Source organism: Echiichthys vipera, assembly GCF_963691815.1.
Source record: "Echiichthys vipera genome assembly, chromosome: 18".
Lineage (NCBI taxonomy): Eukaryota > Metazoa > Chordata > Actinopteri > Perciformes > Trachinidae > Echiichthys > Echiichthys vipera.
The window spans coordinates 17,304,110-17,320,570 of NC_139843.1; the positions used below are offsets into that span (position 1 = coordinate 17,304,110).

Below are 16,461 nucleotides of genomic sequence, written 5' to 3' on the forward strand. Positions count from 1 at the left end.
AACAACGTGTCTTTGATGTTATCATTTTGCCCCCTCTCTGTCTTAGCATTAGCATCAGGAGGGATTTGACAGGCGCAACTTGGGAACACTTAGCCTGTATGCCTGACCGGGCCTCCGACAAATCAGCTGGTTAAGAGCTGTCACAGGCAGTGTGTGTGCATCTGTATCTGTGTGTGTGTGTGTAACATCATCTATATTGTTAGGTCACGCAGCTGGACCGTCTCGCCTGAAGCGCTTGGAGGCACAGAGAGGGAGAGTCTCATTAGTATGACTGAGCAACACAGACGCACAAATGAGTCAAAGAGGCAAAGCATTGATCGCGACGACGCCTCGCAGGCCTCAGCTACCACAGTCGGGGTCAACTCTGCCATTGGCTGCTGTGACACGAGCCAATTACTTAATGAAATGAATTCAAATTATGATTCCCTCAAGAGTATTTACATGATTGCTACTTAAGTAGTGATGGATGAAGGTGTCCTGTTTACAAGCACCAGTCAGCAGTGTTAATGAAGGGTACTGTAAACACATACATATATGATCTGTAATCTAGATAAGAAGTCATTAAGGCTGAGTGTACAGAAAAGAAAAAATTAGTTTTTAACAGAGTTTATTCTGATTGAGGGCTTATACCAATTGTTCATACACATGCCATTTGGATATATGTTTTAATCCTGCATTAATCCTTTAGACAAATGAGGGTAATGTCTCTGTACTGTCAACGGTGCAATTTTCAAACCTGATTTTACCATAATTCTTCCCCGGAGTTGTACGTATTATAAATGTAATGATGAAGCTTCTCTTCTCCGAAATGCTATCACAGGTTTTTACGTTGTTTCTCTTGACTATTCAAGAAGAAACTGAGGGCTTTCTGAAGGTTTTGAGAATTACACTTAAAATCTGTTAAAAAGCCGACTTTGGAGTTAAATGTATTTGCTTGAAGACAAAAGACACATTCGTCAAGTTACCACCTGAGCATATTTAAGCTGACATTGACAGTGAGGATGCAGAGATGTTTGGGTGTCTCTGACAAAGTTATTCAGTCTTAAAGCACCAAGAAATTGGTTATGACACAGATTTGGGGGAAAAAAAGTAATTAATGTACCGCTTCTGTCCGACCTCCACAGTCTGGATGTGTGGAGTATAGGACCTTTAAGGTCGAGCCAATCACAGCATGCGATTAAATGCGACGAGTGTGATTGGCCCACCACAGAAGGAGTTGAGCATTTGACGTAGATGCCACCAAAACATTCTAAAGTGGGGCTATACAACACTCCTGCATCTGCATCAAAATTAATGCATAAAATGTTGAAGGGTTATGTCAAATGATGTACTCTATTGGTACTAGAATCCCTTTAAGGGTACTGGTATACTTTTTTTAAATATACCCAGCCCTGGTGGAGTAGCTAATTAAACCCAGCAGGATTTAATTCATGTCTTATGAATAAGATCACTGAACTTCATGATTTCTTGCATTGTAATAAAGGCCCCATTTCATTAAAATCAGAAGCATGTGACACCATAATTTTGACCCAAAAACGTAGCATGAAGCTTCCAAGAGATATGCAGGGTAGTGTCTCACCAATGGCTCCATGTAGGCAGCCCCCTTTGACTTTAGCAGCCCCCGTCAGCCCTTTATCAGCATGCTGCTCAGAATACGATAAAAATATGAGGGTTTAATAGAGATTTATGAAAGAAAAATTGATTTCATGGCACAGAGGCTTGTGGCTTTTTTCCCCAAAGTATCAGTTTGCTGTTGGAGCTCAGAGAAGCCACCCACTTGTCCATTAAAACTAGACTAGATTTCATTAAAAAGTTTTACTTTTTGAAGATTATAACCATCATTTTAATGGCATTTGAAGAAAGTTTCGACATGTAATGTGGCTATAGCAAAGTAATCTATTGTGAAAGATTTTTTTTTTTTTTAAAGCGAAATTTGGCCTACTTCAAACTGGTTGAAATGTAAACTGAAACAGTAGCAGGATAAACATGTAAGAGTCAAAGTAAATGGCTCTCCACCCTATGCTGAAGTCAGGTTTTTGACAATCACAAGTCATCCAGCCTGGACCCGGAAACAGCAAGCAGTGGCGGATTAAGGTGGTCATGGGCCCCTAAGCTGCTGTTTGTTTGGCCCCCCCACATTATTAATCATGCTTTATCAGAAAAGAACCCTAGTACAGAAGAAGAAAAATTGAAAAATCCTGTCAGGAATTGCCTTTAGTAGATCTTGGTCCCGCTGTTCTTTTAGTCGTTGTGCTTTTATTTTTCGTGCTCCACTATCACATTTCCTTTCCGACATTTTGCTGCTGTACTGTGAATTAACAGTGAGTTACGTAACATTTGACATCAAAACTAACCATATGCACCCGGCCACATGATGCCAGCTGACTGAGTAAATGTGTCCTATATTTATCTAATAAGCGACTGGACATTTTAAAATGTTTCTAAGGGCCCCAATAGGAGGCAGGTTTTTCCCAGTGTAGTAAATTAGAAAAATTTTAAATAGTCTGGCCAATCCAGAGCCCCCGCACACCTAGGGTCCCTAGGCTGCAGCTGAGGTTGGCCTGTGCATAAATCCGCCCCTGACTGCAGGCATGTAAATGAGCGTAGGTCACTGAAATAACAAAGCAACTGGCAGAAGATACGTTATCAACAATTCTTGGCCACACCAACTACAATGACAAAAGTCTTCTGAAAAATAAGGCAAACTTTAATGAATAAAATAATATCAAAAGGGGTCCCTGAGTGGAAAAAGGTGAAGAATTTTGAGCACATATGCAAAATACAGCTCAAAACAATACAGCGATTGGCGCACATATCTCTTAGTTAAAATTCCTGTCTTGTCAGATGTGACATGTGATGTATGCAGAGAGAGCAGGAGTTAAGCCCACATCTAGTGAACGCCTCCATGATTCACCTTCCCTTCCTGTGTTGTAACAGTGATGAGTCCAGACATCAGGTCAGGAGATTAGCGGAACAGTCCAATCAGAGGACTCTGATGTGCAAGCTGCCTGAGAAGTCAGTTAACTGTTAGCATAGATAATCTCACAAGAGTGTGTGGCTGTGTGTGTATTTGTAGGTTACCTGTTACATGTGATAGGTGTGTACAACACTTTCCCATGAGATTTTTCATGACTTAAATCCATAGCAGATGCTCTTTGAAAACTACAGCTGTGTTTCCCTCTGAGATGTCATTTTGGTGTGTGTGTGTGTGCGTGTGTGTGCGTGCGTGTGTGTGCGTGCGTGCGTGCGTGCGTGCGTGCGTGCGTGCGTGCGTGCGTGCGTGCGTGCGTGCGTGCGTGCGTGCGTGCGTGCGTGCGTGCGTGCGTGTGTGTGTGTGTGAGAGAGAGAGAGAGAGAGGGAGAGGATGAAACTTACAATGTTCTTGGCATGTAATACAGTTAGTAAAGGGTGTGTGTGCGCACATCTCCTCCACCTCCTGATCTCCGCTGACAGTTTGTTTCATCCTTTCCGGAGCTAACCACAGCAGAGCAGACGTTCACGGTGCTGTTAAAAGACTTTTGAAGGTCTCTCCGTCTCACATCCCTGCTGACTTAAACATTTCTCCATCATTAGCCACACATAATAGTGTGAGGACGTGTGTGTGGATTTGCTGTATGTGTCCGTGTGTGTATCAAAATCAGCTTTGGATTTGAGAAGCGGTAGCCAAAGTGTCACTTTGTAATAGATGAAAGCAGGAAAGAGGCTAAAAGACATATTGTAGCAAAAACAGATGAGAAAACTCTACATATGCACATGAACATGGAGGGAGAGAAGAAGAAGGACTGGGAGACAAGATGAAACACCCTTTATCAACACAGGAGTTGGGTTATAACTTTAGAGGAACTTAATAAATACATAAATAAATAATAATGTCGTTTTATCCTAAAAAACAATGCATGTACTAATACAAAACTAATCCCTCTCAATCATAACTTATGACCCTCTAGAAGAGTGTGGTGTTGTCTTTCTACCCTCTGCCTGGATTCTTTGTTTAATTTTTATTTAGAGAGGGACAGGAACATTAATGGGTGTTGCTTGGCCCACATGAGGATTTAACCCCTAGCCAATAACAGCATGCAGGGTGAGCAGCCTCTGATTCCTAACTGCCGTTTTGTGATGCCCCTCCCCCTCAGTGTCAGATACTGAATCACAGAGCACAATGCAGGCACAGACAGAGACAATCAAGCTCTGCATTTACTCATACTTTGACAGTACAGCGCCTTCTAGCAGGACTCAATGGTGGTCGGTGTGTATTCATTTGTGCTGAAAACGTAACTGCTATGAATTCATCATAAAATAGCATTTTATTCCTCTGATTAACTGATTTTTCCTCACTGAACAGAGTTTGAAGGCACAAAAACTGGCTGGCAAAAACTTCAGTGGATCATCTCCAGCACTTGTAACCTCACATGCAGGTACACTGACTGGACCACTGACATCCTGAAATAGACCTGGAAACACTGCATCTCCTATTTAAGCAGGTGAAACTCTCCTTGCTCTTATATCCTTATCTCATTGTGAGACAATGAATAGAATAATAAACGCATTAGACTCGGTGTGCAAGGTTCTGTGAGTAACGTTTTGGTGAGGAACAGTGAATGTAAATGTTACTAAACTCCACAGGGTACCTTTAGCTCCAACCCAATATTTTTCTGTTTGTTGGGTTGAAGGCACACCACCCCTGAAACAAGCAAAAACATGGCTGTATCACCAGGGGAGATAAAGTCTGAATGAAATTGATTTGTTTTGTTTGCTTTAAGAGAATAGTATTATTTGAAACCAGTAAAGCTCAGTCACTTTAAGCCTAGCATTTCTTTTTTAATTAAATGTTTTGGCATGCTTCGCTCCAACTCTCTACAGCAGCACCACTCCTCACTTCACCTGAAGGTCTACGCTGCTGCAGACACTCCAAAGTGCTCCTAGAGAGCCAAAAACAAACACTGACTGGATTGAAATAACAGAGAAACTCAGCACGGCAGGCCTGCTGATTAGTGCACACACACACACACACACACACACACACACACACACACACACACACACACAGACACACACACACACACACACACACACACACACACACACACACACACACACACACACACACACACACACACACACACACACACACACACACACACACACACACACACACACACACACACACACACACACACACACACACACACACACACACACGACTCTATAAAGCCCTCCACCTGCTCCCTCATTTCATTTCAGTCTGTCCCTAAGGCCCTCAGTTCTGTTTTTTGTTGGCTAGTTTCTCCAAAACTTCTGTTGCTATAGCAGCTCATTTTTACAAATTTGAGGGAATTATTACATTTAATTAATTTTACAGCTTGAAGGTTTTCATATTATCACTAGTTTGTGTTGTACGAATGACTCTCCCTAAGTCTTGATACTTTGTTGAAAGCTGTAGCTCGCATGGCTGATGTTTAATTCATTTTCAAAATCTCTATGTGGTTACAACGGCACAGCCGTCCGGAAAATTATGAGAGCGGACCAGACCTCTTTGCAAAAATGTCCGTGTTTTTGTCAGGCAGTAATAATAAGAAAACAGTGAGAAAACGCCAGACAAAAGGTTAAGTTGCTTGCCTAAGTTTTTTTGACTGTTTCTGGATTCTCTCAGTTCATTTTCGATTTCCAAGGGAAGGGAACCAGAATGCCTTTGGATCCAATTGGATAGACCTACAATCAATGAGAGCAAGGAAACGTGACATAATGCTGAGTGATGGACAAATGTAGAAACGCAGATTTGTCTTGTTCCAATTAGAAATCCATTTGTCTAGCTTCTCTCTTCTGATTCACCAAATTTTCAACCAAAGATAAGTTTTTGTGAAGATTTTTTTCGAAAAACTCCATACTTCTAGTTAAATTCAAATTGGTGGACGAATGAGTGAGGTATTTTTGGTCAAGGATACTGTGGCAAAGTACTTTAAACATGGAGGGTGTTAACTAACTACTAACTACATCCAGAAGAGAGTCAGAGTTGAGTTTATTTGCCATATACATTAGATACTAAAGTGATCTGACATGGTGAATTTGCTCTTACACATAAGACAATCAAATCTGGACACAGATGAAATACCGCGACCATGCATGAGTGTAAGGTCAGATCATTCTAATTCACATGGCATTAAATACTGATGCTTTCTTCCAACTGATACCAATGCACAAGGCAGCCTTTCACATCTGTATGAGGCGCATCAGGCTTTCAACTGTAAACCCCTTCCAGCAACAGTAGAGCTCATATCAGGTGCATTGGAAGTAAGAGCGACAAAGTCTACGTAGGAGGTCAGGGAGGTGGCTGGATCAAAACAAACACAGGCTTTTCACCCAGGAGGCCGCGCTTCGTGTCCTGTGTGTTCAACGCATAACTTGCTTATTGTAACCACAACCTTTTCAACACCTTTTGAACAGGAAAGCTGTTCCCCACAGTTCAACCAGACTTGAACACCATCAGTGTGGACAGTGTATTTGAAAGATAATAGAAACCTTTGATTTAATAGAGAGAGCCAATACCTCCGTGTGGGTTTGTATTATAAAGACAAGAAAAAACATGATGGGAAAGGTAAAGGTATTTGGGTACAACCAGGAAATTCCAATTATTGAGAAGAGCGTAAAAAAAAATCTAATTTATCTGCATTATGAGAAGGAAATACTGAGTGACTGGCACTAAAATGAAATAAACATAACACAGAGGCAGAGGCGGGTGTCTGACAACATCTATTATTTATTCCTGTTACTCAGAATGACTGAATTGCCACTGTAATACTATATTAAACCCTGACAATCATTGTTCCACCAAACTCTTCTGGTTTAAAGTTTCAAGTCTACTGCACCTCTGACCACACACAGTGACATCACCCAGTACTGACTACACCAAGTACACAATCTGCATGTGAGTATAATTGCAACAAGGTCAGGAAAAAAAATGTTACTTTACAGGGCGTTTAAGGCAAGGGATCAGTGTGTGTTGGTCTTTCCAGCAGCGTGTGGTGCCGACTTCCTGGAGATGGTGAAAACCAATAATTCACCCAAACATGCAGTGTAATGAGCTTTCAGAGAGCTTTCCAGGACACAATGACACAGACTGGCTCAGTCTTTGATATACACTTGCACATGATCCTACATGGCCCTGCAGACCCACACCTATAAACGCACACCAGCTCTTCTCACATTTGCATCACCTGCACATCATCGTTCAGTCCAGATTCTAGCCGTGAAAGCGCAGTGTCTTTGAAGGTGGGGAGTCAGACCACAGCTTTTGGCTGTGGCAGTGGCAAATCCAACCAGCCAGAGAATCGGGGTCAGAACCAAATTATCTCCCAAAGGTCGGAGGGAGACAGAGGAGAACAGGATGAAAATGAGGGAAAGAGGAGGGGTGAGGAGGAGGAGAGAGAGGGAAGGCAGTTCTCCTGGTAACTAGACAGGTAAGTGAGCCATGAGGACCTGGAGCGGGGTTTGTCCCTGTAGATAAATGAGGTTGGGTGAGTGTGTCAGCAAAATAGAAAAAAGACAGCGAAGAAGGAGTGATGAAGTGCTGGCAGGGAAATGGTGGTGGTTAACCCCATCCACTTAAGCCCCCCCTCCCGGATGGAGAGCTAAGCAACTATAACTTGTCACAGCTACAATATGTGTCAAGCTTTAGATTTGTCCACATGCCAAAACCGGTGCAGATGAGGGCTGTAGTAAGTGCTATACTTATTATCACTTAGCATTTAAAGAGTTTGGAAGGTCTTTTTTTAAGCCGTTCCAAAATCGAAAACACAAGAGCAAAACTGTAAAGAAAACATCTGCTCTAACATGAGCTGAAAGTTAGCATGTTCGGATGTTCCGATAACTAGCTTACTACAGGGTCATTCTTATGTTTTTGGTGTACTATGTCTCTTGATATAAGGTAAAATTGTAAGGAAATGATGAAGGCTTTTGTCAGTTCTAGCAAAAGTTCAGTTCAGTTCAGCCACTATCAGGAAAACTGTCCGTCCGCAAATCTGTCGGTGTAGATTTCTTGGAGTGTAACTAAAGTTTGTGACTGATTTCAACATTTTGACATATAGGTAAACATACAGTGAACATTTGACCTAAGGAAAAACATTGCAGAGAACATAAATCCATTTTAAACGACTCCTAAATGAGTTAGATTAAAAGAGATATTGAGCTAGGGGACCTGGGAACACGTGTGCTGCCCTTACTACTCTTACTAATCTTACTACCCTTACTACGGTACAAAGCTAGCTCAGTGTTACTTTCAAAGCCAAGAAGAATTTCATTAGCTAACTACGTCATTCTGTGGGGTTACACTTTGTTACGAAATAAGCCCCATTGACGTTAGCATCAATTATGTAGTCTTTCCCCACTATGTGGAAACTGGCCCCAGTTACTACTTTATCAGAGTGTAAGCTAACGTTTAGCTCTGTCACTGAACGTTACTCCTCAGTCACCCTGGCCAAAGTTACCCAAGATAACTTTTTATTGAACTGAAAACAGCGCCTTCTCATCCTAAAAATCTGTTCTCTTGTTAATTTGAAACGTGAAAACATATTGTTATGATTAAAGCATAATCATGACCTCTGGTCTTGCTTGTTCATCTTTTTGCCTGGGAGCATTAGCTTCAGTCTTTTACTTTTTCAAAACGTGTAAGTGCATAATTAAGAGCTCATCTACAATACTCTCACTTTAAAAACACTCATGGATATGATGTTTTCAACCAACTCCAGCAGCTAATATTAGCTTAATTAGCTAGCTAGTAACACCCAATAGAATCTGCCAACAAAAGTGATAGTTGACCACTAGAAATGAAAATTCTGCTAACCTCTGTCTGAAATCATGGACCAGTTGTTTCAATTAACGTTTTAAATATCAGGTCAAACATTATCCTTTATATACTACTACTACTCTACAGAAAAGGGAAGAGTTACAGAGAAAATCGCACACAAACAAACAGGTCATGGATACTTGCAGCTCACCTTGTTCCCTATAGCTTTCTTGGGGGGGAAGTTGAAGGTGTCCACCTGGGGAAACAGAGTCCTAAGGTGGTTGTGGAGCTCCCTGAACTCGGTGTAACGCCTGTACACATTCCACTCGTTGTCCAGGATACGGATGTACACCTTGGGAAAGATAAGACATCATCAACATCATCACCATCATCACATTCATCAGCAACAGCATGTCCTAAAAAACGAAATACTGTATAGACAAACTACACCCACATCACTCAGTGATCAAATATTCTAAAAGATGAAGAAAAGGGGGAAAAACAGTGGTTTCAAAGTGTTTTATCTTTTTTTGCAGTTCATAGATTTGTCATTAAGCTCTTACATTGCTTTACAATAAATGAATTAGATTGGTGAAAGAATGACTTCCTCTCAACCTTGTAAATGTGTATTTTCACTTACATACTGCAACATAACAGAGAAAGACTGTCTATGGGCATGACTGTGGCGCCACCATTTCCATGCACCATTAGCTGCTTTATTCCGACTCACGAAAGATAGAGGGAGCAGAGAGAGAAGGACAGATGAGCCTATTACAAGTAAGAGAGGGAGAAAACGAGCGAGAGACATTTTCACAGCAGAAAATAGGGAATACACAGAGACAAAAGAGACAGAATAACAGCTTTTGAGGATTCAATTTTAAAAAATACCCGACAACAAATACAGGCTTGATGCAGGTACATGAAAGTAGAAATTGATTTGAAAATCGACCAAATGTACCGAGGCATAGTTCCCCCCTACCAGGCAAATCAAAAAATAACATAAACCAAAGGTAAAACACATTTGTGTCACAGTGTTGGATAGCATGTTCCTGTCCTGCTGTTCTGCCATCATCAGTAAGCACTTACAGTCAAAATACAAACATTGATTTCTCAAGCTTAAAATGATTGTCAGCAATAAACACCCGTGAGCTCAACATTGAACTTTACATTGTTAGTTATCCTTAACATAAGCTTTCATTTCTTAAACCTTCTCTTTGGCTTACAAAAAAAGTAAGTTGACTGGCGTGCTTTGTTTTAATCAGTCACACTTGCAGATTCACGTAGCAGTTCAACTAGTAAAACACTCAAACAAGTGCAACACGATGAAGGCCTTCCAGGAGAATATATGGGGTCGTTCCCCTACTTCAAAAAGTATCACAAGTGAAATGATTTAACGTTTTAGCTACTTAATTGCTTTAACTTGTGTATTATATATGTGTTGGATTTAATTGTGTTGATCTATGTTTGAAGTTGTATCGTTTATCATCCACATAGTGTTTGTGGCTGTTATTTCCACAGTAGCTCACACGTTGTCCTTCCACCTGGAATGAAATGTGCTACATAGAGTTTTAAGGATCACTTAAGTCCTTAGAATTCCTCTTCTCTGGACCATCATCACTGTATAAAATGTCAGTTGTTGAAATATTTCAGTCTGAACCAAAGTGGTGTTTCAACGGAGAGACCGAAAAAGCCATCCATAGATACACGCCGCTTGCATGGGTAAAGAAAAAGCTACTATTCTGCATGTCATGCTACATTTAAGGCACTTGTATTACCCTTTAAAACACATTCAATATCATTTAGGGTGCTTTCACACCTGCAGGTCAATAGAGGTGTGATTCAGGTTTGAAGTTACAACATTGTTGCACTTTCCTTTGGTGGGTTAGCATTCACACTGCACTTTGTCAAGTGCACGACACACTGTAAACAAATATCACCCAATCAAACACTCACTCTTCAATTGGACAGAACATTAAAATAATTAAAATGGATGTCACTTATAATGGAGCTACACCAAATGTCTTGGGTTTTCTGGTTTTGCTTTGTTGTTTCTATCAATCGATTTTAGAAGAAGTTGACAAGACAGCAAGTTGTCGAGCATTTCAATCTTCAAAAGAGACGAGGGAAGGTACCGAAGCTATTAAAAAACCTTTTTCCAGAAATTCCTTCACGAGCGACACTGCTACAGCTGCTCGGCTTGCAAAGATTTTGTTCTGATCTGCCTGTGTCTTTTTCAAACTTCAGTGGCAGACGGTTTGAACGCAGGGATGTGAGTAACTGCTACTGTAGGTGCTGCTGCTGCTACTAATACACAAGCTGCTACAGTTTAAATAGTGCTCTGCCACATCGCAGATTGTTAAGAAGGCCTGACCCGGAGCTGTTTAGCTCAAAGTTGCGGAGTACACCTGGGGTGTAAATTATACATTTTATCACCATACGATATATCAATTCTGATAACAATGCGATTCAGGGCGCGATCACACTGTCCTTTTGGCCGCGGCCAAAACCGGTTCTTCAGCTAAAGCCTAGTACCTTTAAGCCATGTGAGTGCACCCGCTCCGCGCTCAACTGCGGCCAGCGGACCGTCCACGGCCCGCTTGAAAGAGGTGGGCTTTAGCGGAGCCGTTTGCACATGTACGAGCACGAGCGTGCGCACGTGTACGAGCACGAGCCCTACGGCAGTAGCGTTATGTCCGCCTGTTCGGACATGTAAATAGAAGGACGGACCATGCGCGGACATTTAACAACAACAACAATGGTGGTGAAAGGTTCACGTTGGTGTGGTGCGGAGGTGGAGTGTTTACTGCAGATTTGGTCGGATGAAAATATTCAAAAACAGTCGACAAGACGCACAAAAACTCTGAGGTCTGTGGAAAGATTTGTAAACAAAGCCACACACACGCGATCAACGCATGTGACGTGTTACGGCTTGATGGCGTATGGACAGCAAGAAGCATTGGCTGAGGCCCAGGCAGTGTGAGTACAAACGGGGCTGGGGCGCGGGGGGGAGAAGGAGGGGGGACAAGTACCCTAAAGTCCGGGTCGTGGTCCGGGAGGACAGTGTGAGCAGACCCTTAAATTCGATTTAGGGGCATTCATTTGACAAAATTTTTACATTGAGCTCCAGACATTTAAATAAAAAAACAAACTGTTCTCTTTAATAATAAAAAAGTATTTAAAAAGAGTTTGAAATGAACTTTCACTAAACCCCAATCTAACCGGAATTTCTCACAAAGTGCCCCAGGTTTCAGTTTAAAAGGACCAAAGAGCTCAGGTATGAAAGCAAACTCAATGCCCTTTTCAGAGGTGCAGAAAACAAACTGTCAGAGCTTCAGTACAGGAACTCTTGCCACATTTTGTGTTTATGTCAACCTCAAATATATTTCTGAGGGACATCGGAACAAGTGGATAATGACAGGTTTTTGCTGCGTTGAGATGACTGTTCTTTTACTGAGTGATCTTTTGTCAGCTTTTGTTAGATACTGTGCAGTCTAGGTTACATGGAAAACACAAGAGAATATGCTATGTTGGACAGCCATTAAGAGGAGACTGACAGCGGAGGCTGTGTTAGCTGACCTACATGTCTCACTGACAGACACGTCCGGACATCGTTGAGGTTATAAAAAGATATGAGAAAATGATGCATCACAGAATCGGTGAATAGAATAATCTAAAAGCATGCGCCATTATTTAAATGGATATCTACTGAGTGAGTGAAAGGTGAGAAAGAATACCATGATGGTTTTTTTCAAACCTAAGGATACTTCTCTGTGTTGCAATTAAAGCTCATTTTATCAACAGTTTAATCACAGAATCGTAGAACAATACACTCAGGGGTAGTTTGATTTTTATATAGAGTCATGTGAACACACATATCCTGAATGAAAACTACTCTCTGATGTAAAGCAGGATTAATTGCAGTGTCAGACATTGCAAACCCTGATATATCGTAAGTTGTTGTATGAAGAGTAAAGGAAAGAACTGAATGTGGTTAATGACAGCAGTGGTTGACGAGATGGGAGCAGACAAGGCCGTTAATGGACTGGAGACTTGTCACCTCAGCACTTTGTGGTTGACCTACAGAAGCACATCTAAGTTTTTACAAACTTCAGTTTTTGCAAGTTTAGAGAAGGAATTGGTGTAGTGAGGTCTGGTTGTGTGTGTGTTATGCCTTCTCATAACTTCTTATATGGCTGACTGAGCTGGGTTATAATGAATTCACGATGAATCAAAGCACTGGAGTTCCCTGTATGAGGGTATTTTTAAAAAACAATCAAATTAAAGTTCTAGTATTTTCAGCATTTTAATTGAAAACCAAAAAACAATCAATGTCACCAAGTGAGTAGAACATTTTTTTACATAAGTGAATGTATCGCCCTTGTAAATATTTGACTTTTTCTACACTTCTATAGTCTTAGTTTATTGACAGAACTATAAAGGGGAAATGTATTAGAAATACTATATTAGACATGTATCAACAATATTTGCAGAATGACATTACATATTGATTGTATATAAAATAGGGATAAGTGCTTATATATGAATTAAGATGAATAGTGGATAAAGGTGTAGGAACAAACAAGGGCAAACTTCTTCCTGCTCCTTTTCGAACATGTAATATGTAATATTAAAATTTGTGTTGCTTTTATATTGGGTTACAATATACTGTAGATATTGTTTGTTTATTGAATATATTCATGTTGAGGTTTATTTCTTATGGTGCTTTATCTACATATATATATATATATATAGATAGATATCTATATCTATCTATATATATATGTTTTAATTTTCTAATGCTCAAAATAAAGAAATGTCATTCTTTCATTAATTCATAAGACTTATAGATATGAACAAAAGCTATGAACTATTAGATATTTAAATCTTTACATATTGGATGATCTATGAAGCTTTTAAAAACACATTTTTTTATATCATGATTATTTCAATATATGATTCTGAGTGCCATGGGCTCCACTTTGAGGATACCTGATCAAGATCAGTGTTTCATAATTCACAACTTTAGTCTGGGCACAAGTGTTACATTAATGTGCAAAACATACTGACAGATAGGCACTTTAATGGCATTTTAATCACTTAATAATCTCATATTAAAGTGTTCAAAGACATGGAGAAGGCAACACGTAGCAATCACTGTAGCATTAAATTGAGGGCCCCATGCAAATGTCCTTATGTACTACGTTATGAAGCCACATATGGTCTCATGGGTCTAATACGCACTATATTATGAGCTGTATTAGCAAAGATGTGACGATAGAATCTGTTTCATAGTGTCTACAGTCCCTCGGACATCAAATGACTCCACACATATTAGCACAGCAAGCTCAATCCACTTTACACTGTCTCATTGGCATACTTATTTATGGCAACTCACACACAGCTACCATCTCTCCCCACCTGACTAATCACAAGTAGTCTGTGAGAAAAATCTTGACAACCGCCAAACAGCAGCATTGAATATTTGAGCACCGGCGCCTTGATATCTCCAATAAAAGCTGTCTTCAAACAGGGACACGGCCTCTTATCATGGTTCACAGAGACCTCATGGAAAAGGGTTGATGCGTTTTGGCTGTAGATGAAAGCTCAACTGTGATGGTCACACAGTCCTATTGTTGGTATTCAAATACATCATGATAATATCTGAGAAAGCGTAATGATGTAACCTCAATGAGTCAATATAAGAAGGAAAATCCACCTGTGTTTACTGGAGTATCAGTGATTTATCATGCAAAGAAAGGTTGTTGCTGTAATTTGTTGGTGGTACGGCTTTTGCCACAAAATCAACTCGCCTACTAACTCACGGCATTCAGCTTCAGGCTGTATTGTAGCCAAATGAAAAGGTCAGGAGAAAGTGTTGCTCCTAACTCAACCCTGCATGCCTCATACAGTAACTGCGCTGCACTTTAGTTTACTGAGACTAATGTAGGTGTAGAAAGTTATCTGCCTCTTGCACGATGGATTTTTTTACCCTATGATACGGAGCATCATTTGCAGAAAAAGAAAGGGGTGGAAAGAAGCGCTCACTGTGTTGAGTCTGAGGAGCTGTCTGCACTGTTTTTATACAGTTGACATTTTTGGTGTGCATCAAACTTTCTTATCCACACTAGAGAGATGGTATCTACTTTTGAGCAGTTATCCACAGGAATAACACCATATGGGCCCAGAAACACAGAAGATTTAACTGTTCATGTGTATACGCTGTAACATATGCTTTCCAACAACACAAGCCTCATGCAAGTACATTTTCACATTCTTATGCTAAATCTCTCTTACACCCTGTGTAGAGACCTATCATGAGCACAAACACACAATCACCATAGTTACTGTGTCATGGGCCAGACTAAAAAGTAAAATCACATCTCACATATATTTTTCTCAGAGATTGTTTTCTGTCGATTAAGGAAGTTCTTATAACGCAGATGTTTGTTATTCATTTTTGTTTGTTTCATATTAATTTGTAATTTGATGCCATAAAAATGCAATGAAACATCATGATTGACAGCCCTTATCTGTTTTTAAATGATTTTATCCATAAATGTTTCTTTTTATAGTAACATAACAAAACCTAGTCAGAAATGACAAGCAAAATGAACACAATTACAGAACCAAACAGCAACACAACAACAAAAAGTAACAAAACCAAAGCCACAAAAATCTGCCAGTGGTGCACGTATGCAAGCCAGTCCTACAATATCCACGGATGGATTAACAGTTAGATATAAGGTCTAAGCCCATTGCTAAAGGAGGAACAAGAAAAAGGTTAGTACAAAAAATAACAAAACAAATACAATGCATGAAACCATGAAATTTGGTTTAAAGCAAGGAGGGGAAGCTGACTTCCATTCCCTTACAATAACTTTTTTTGCTACAACCATACCAAATGTGAGGGCTTGTTGTAGTGTTAAAGGGAGAGTCAATGAGCAGGTGGTGCAACCCCATATCGCAATTACACCATCAGCCGTGATCAACTCTTGATTGGTCGAGGCAGGTGACTTTGATGGCGGGACTCTACCACCTGATCTCTACTGCGCAGACTGCGCAGGCTGCAAAATAACAATGGTGGCGCCTGTATCCGAGATATTTTGGCTTCACTTTTGTACAGTGGGAGGAAGTGGAGCTGCATCGTCCATCGTAATTGACAGTCTATGACTTTAGCATATTAATTACTTTAGCAGTGTCAGTAGTCATGTTAGAGGACCCGAAATGGACCCTGACTTGCTTTGTCCACACCAAATACGGTTTGCCTTATGTTAAGTGCACCAGTTTGACTGCAGGATCATATTTGAATCCTTTGTGCTTGTTTGTGTTTTCAGGTTGTCTCTGTCATTTAAACTTCAAGTCCATTTAGATTAAGGCATTATAATTTTCAAGACAAACAAGTACATGACTCGCACGAAAGGTCTGAACCGCTCGTAAATTTTTGTCTGTACCTAAGGGAAAAGTACAAGATAACTGGTGAACCTTAAATTATTTATACGTGCCACTTCAGAATAAAGCAGCACATACGAGTGGTTCATAAATGAATCCCAATCTCTCTTTCAAACTCAAAATGTTACAAATAAGCAGTTTTGAAGTGGACTGTCATCATTTTCTAAAGCCCCTGACAAAGATCAGCCATCTTCATGTGATTTAAACGCAGAACTGTCATCGCAGAAATGGAT

The 16,461-nt window shown here is 40.4% G+C and overlaps 1 protein-coding gene across 1 annotated transcript in view; it reads right to left on the minus strand.

The window, feature by feature from the left end:
- The window catches only part of snx29 (sorting nexin 29), a 156,850-nt gene that overhangs the window by 17,379 nt on the left and 123,010 nt on the right, over positions 1-16,461 (minus strand). Inside the window, exon 19 of the mRNA XM_083933406.1 lies at positions 8,991-9,131. Within this exon, the coding sequence (XP_083789532.1) occupies positions 8,991-9,131 (141 nt within the window). The remainder of the gene's footprint in view (positions 1-8,990; positions 9,132-16,461) is intronic.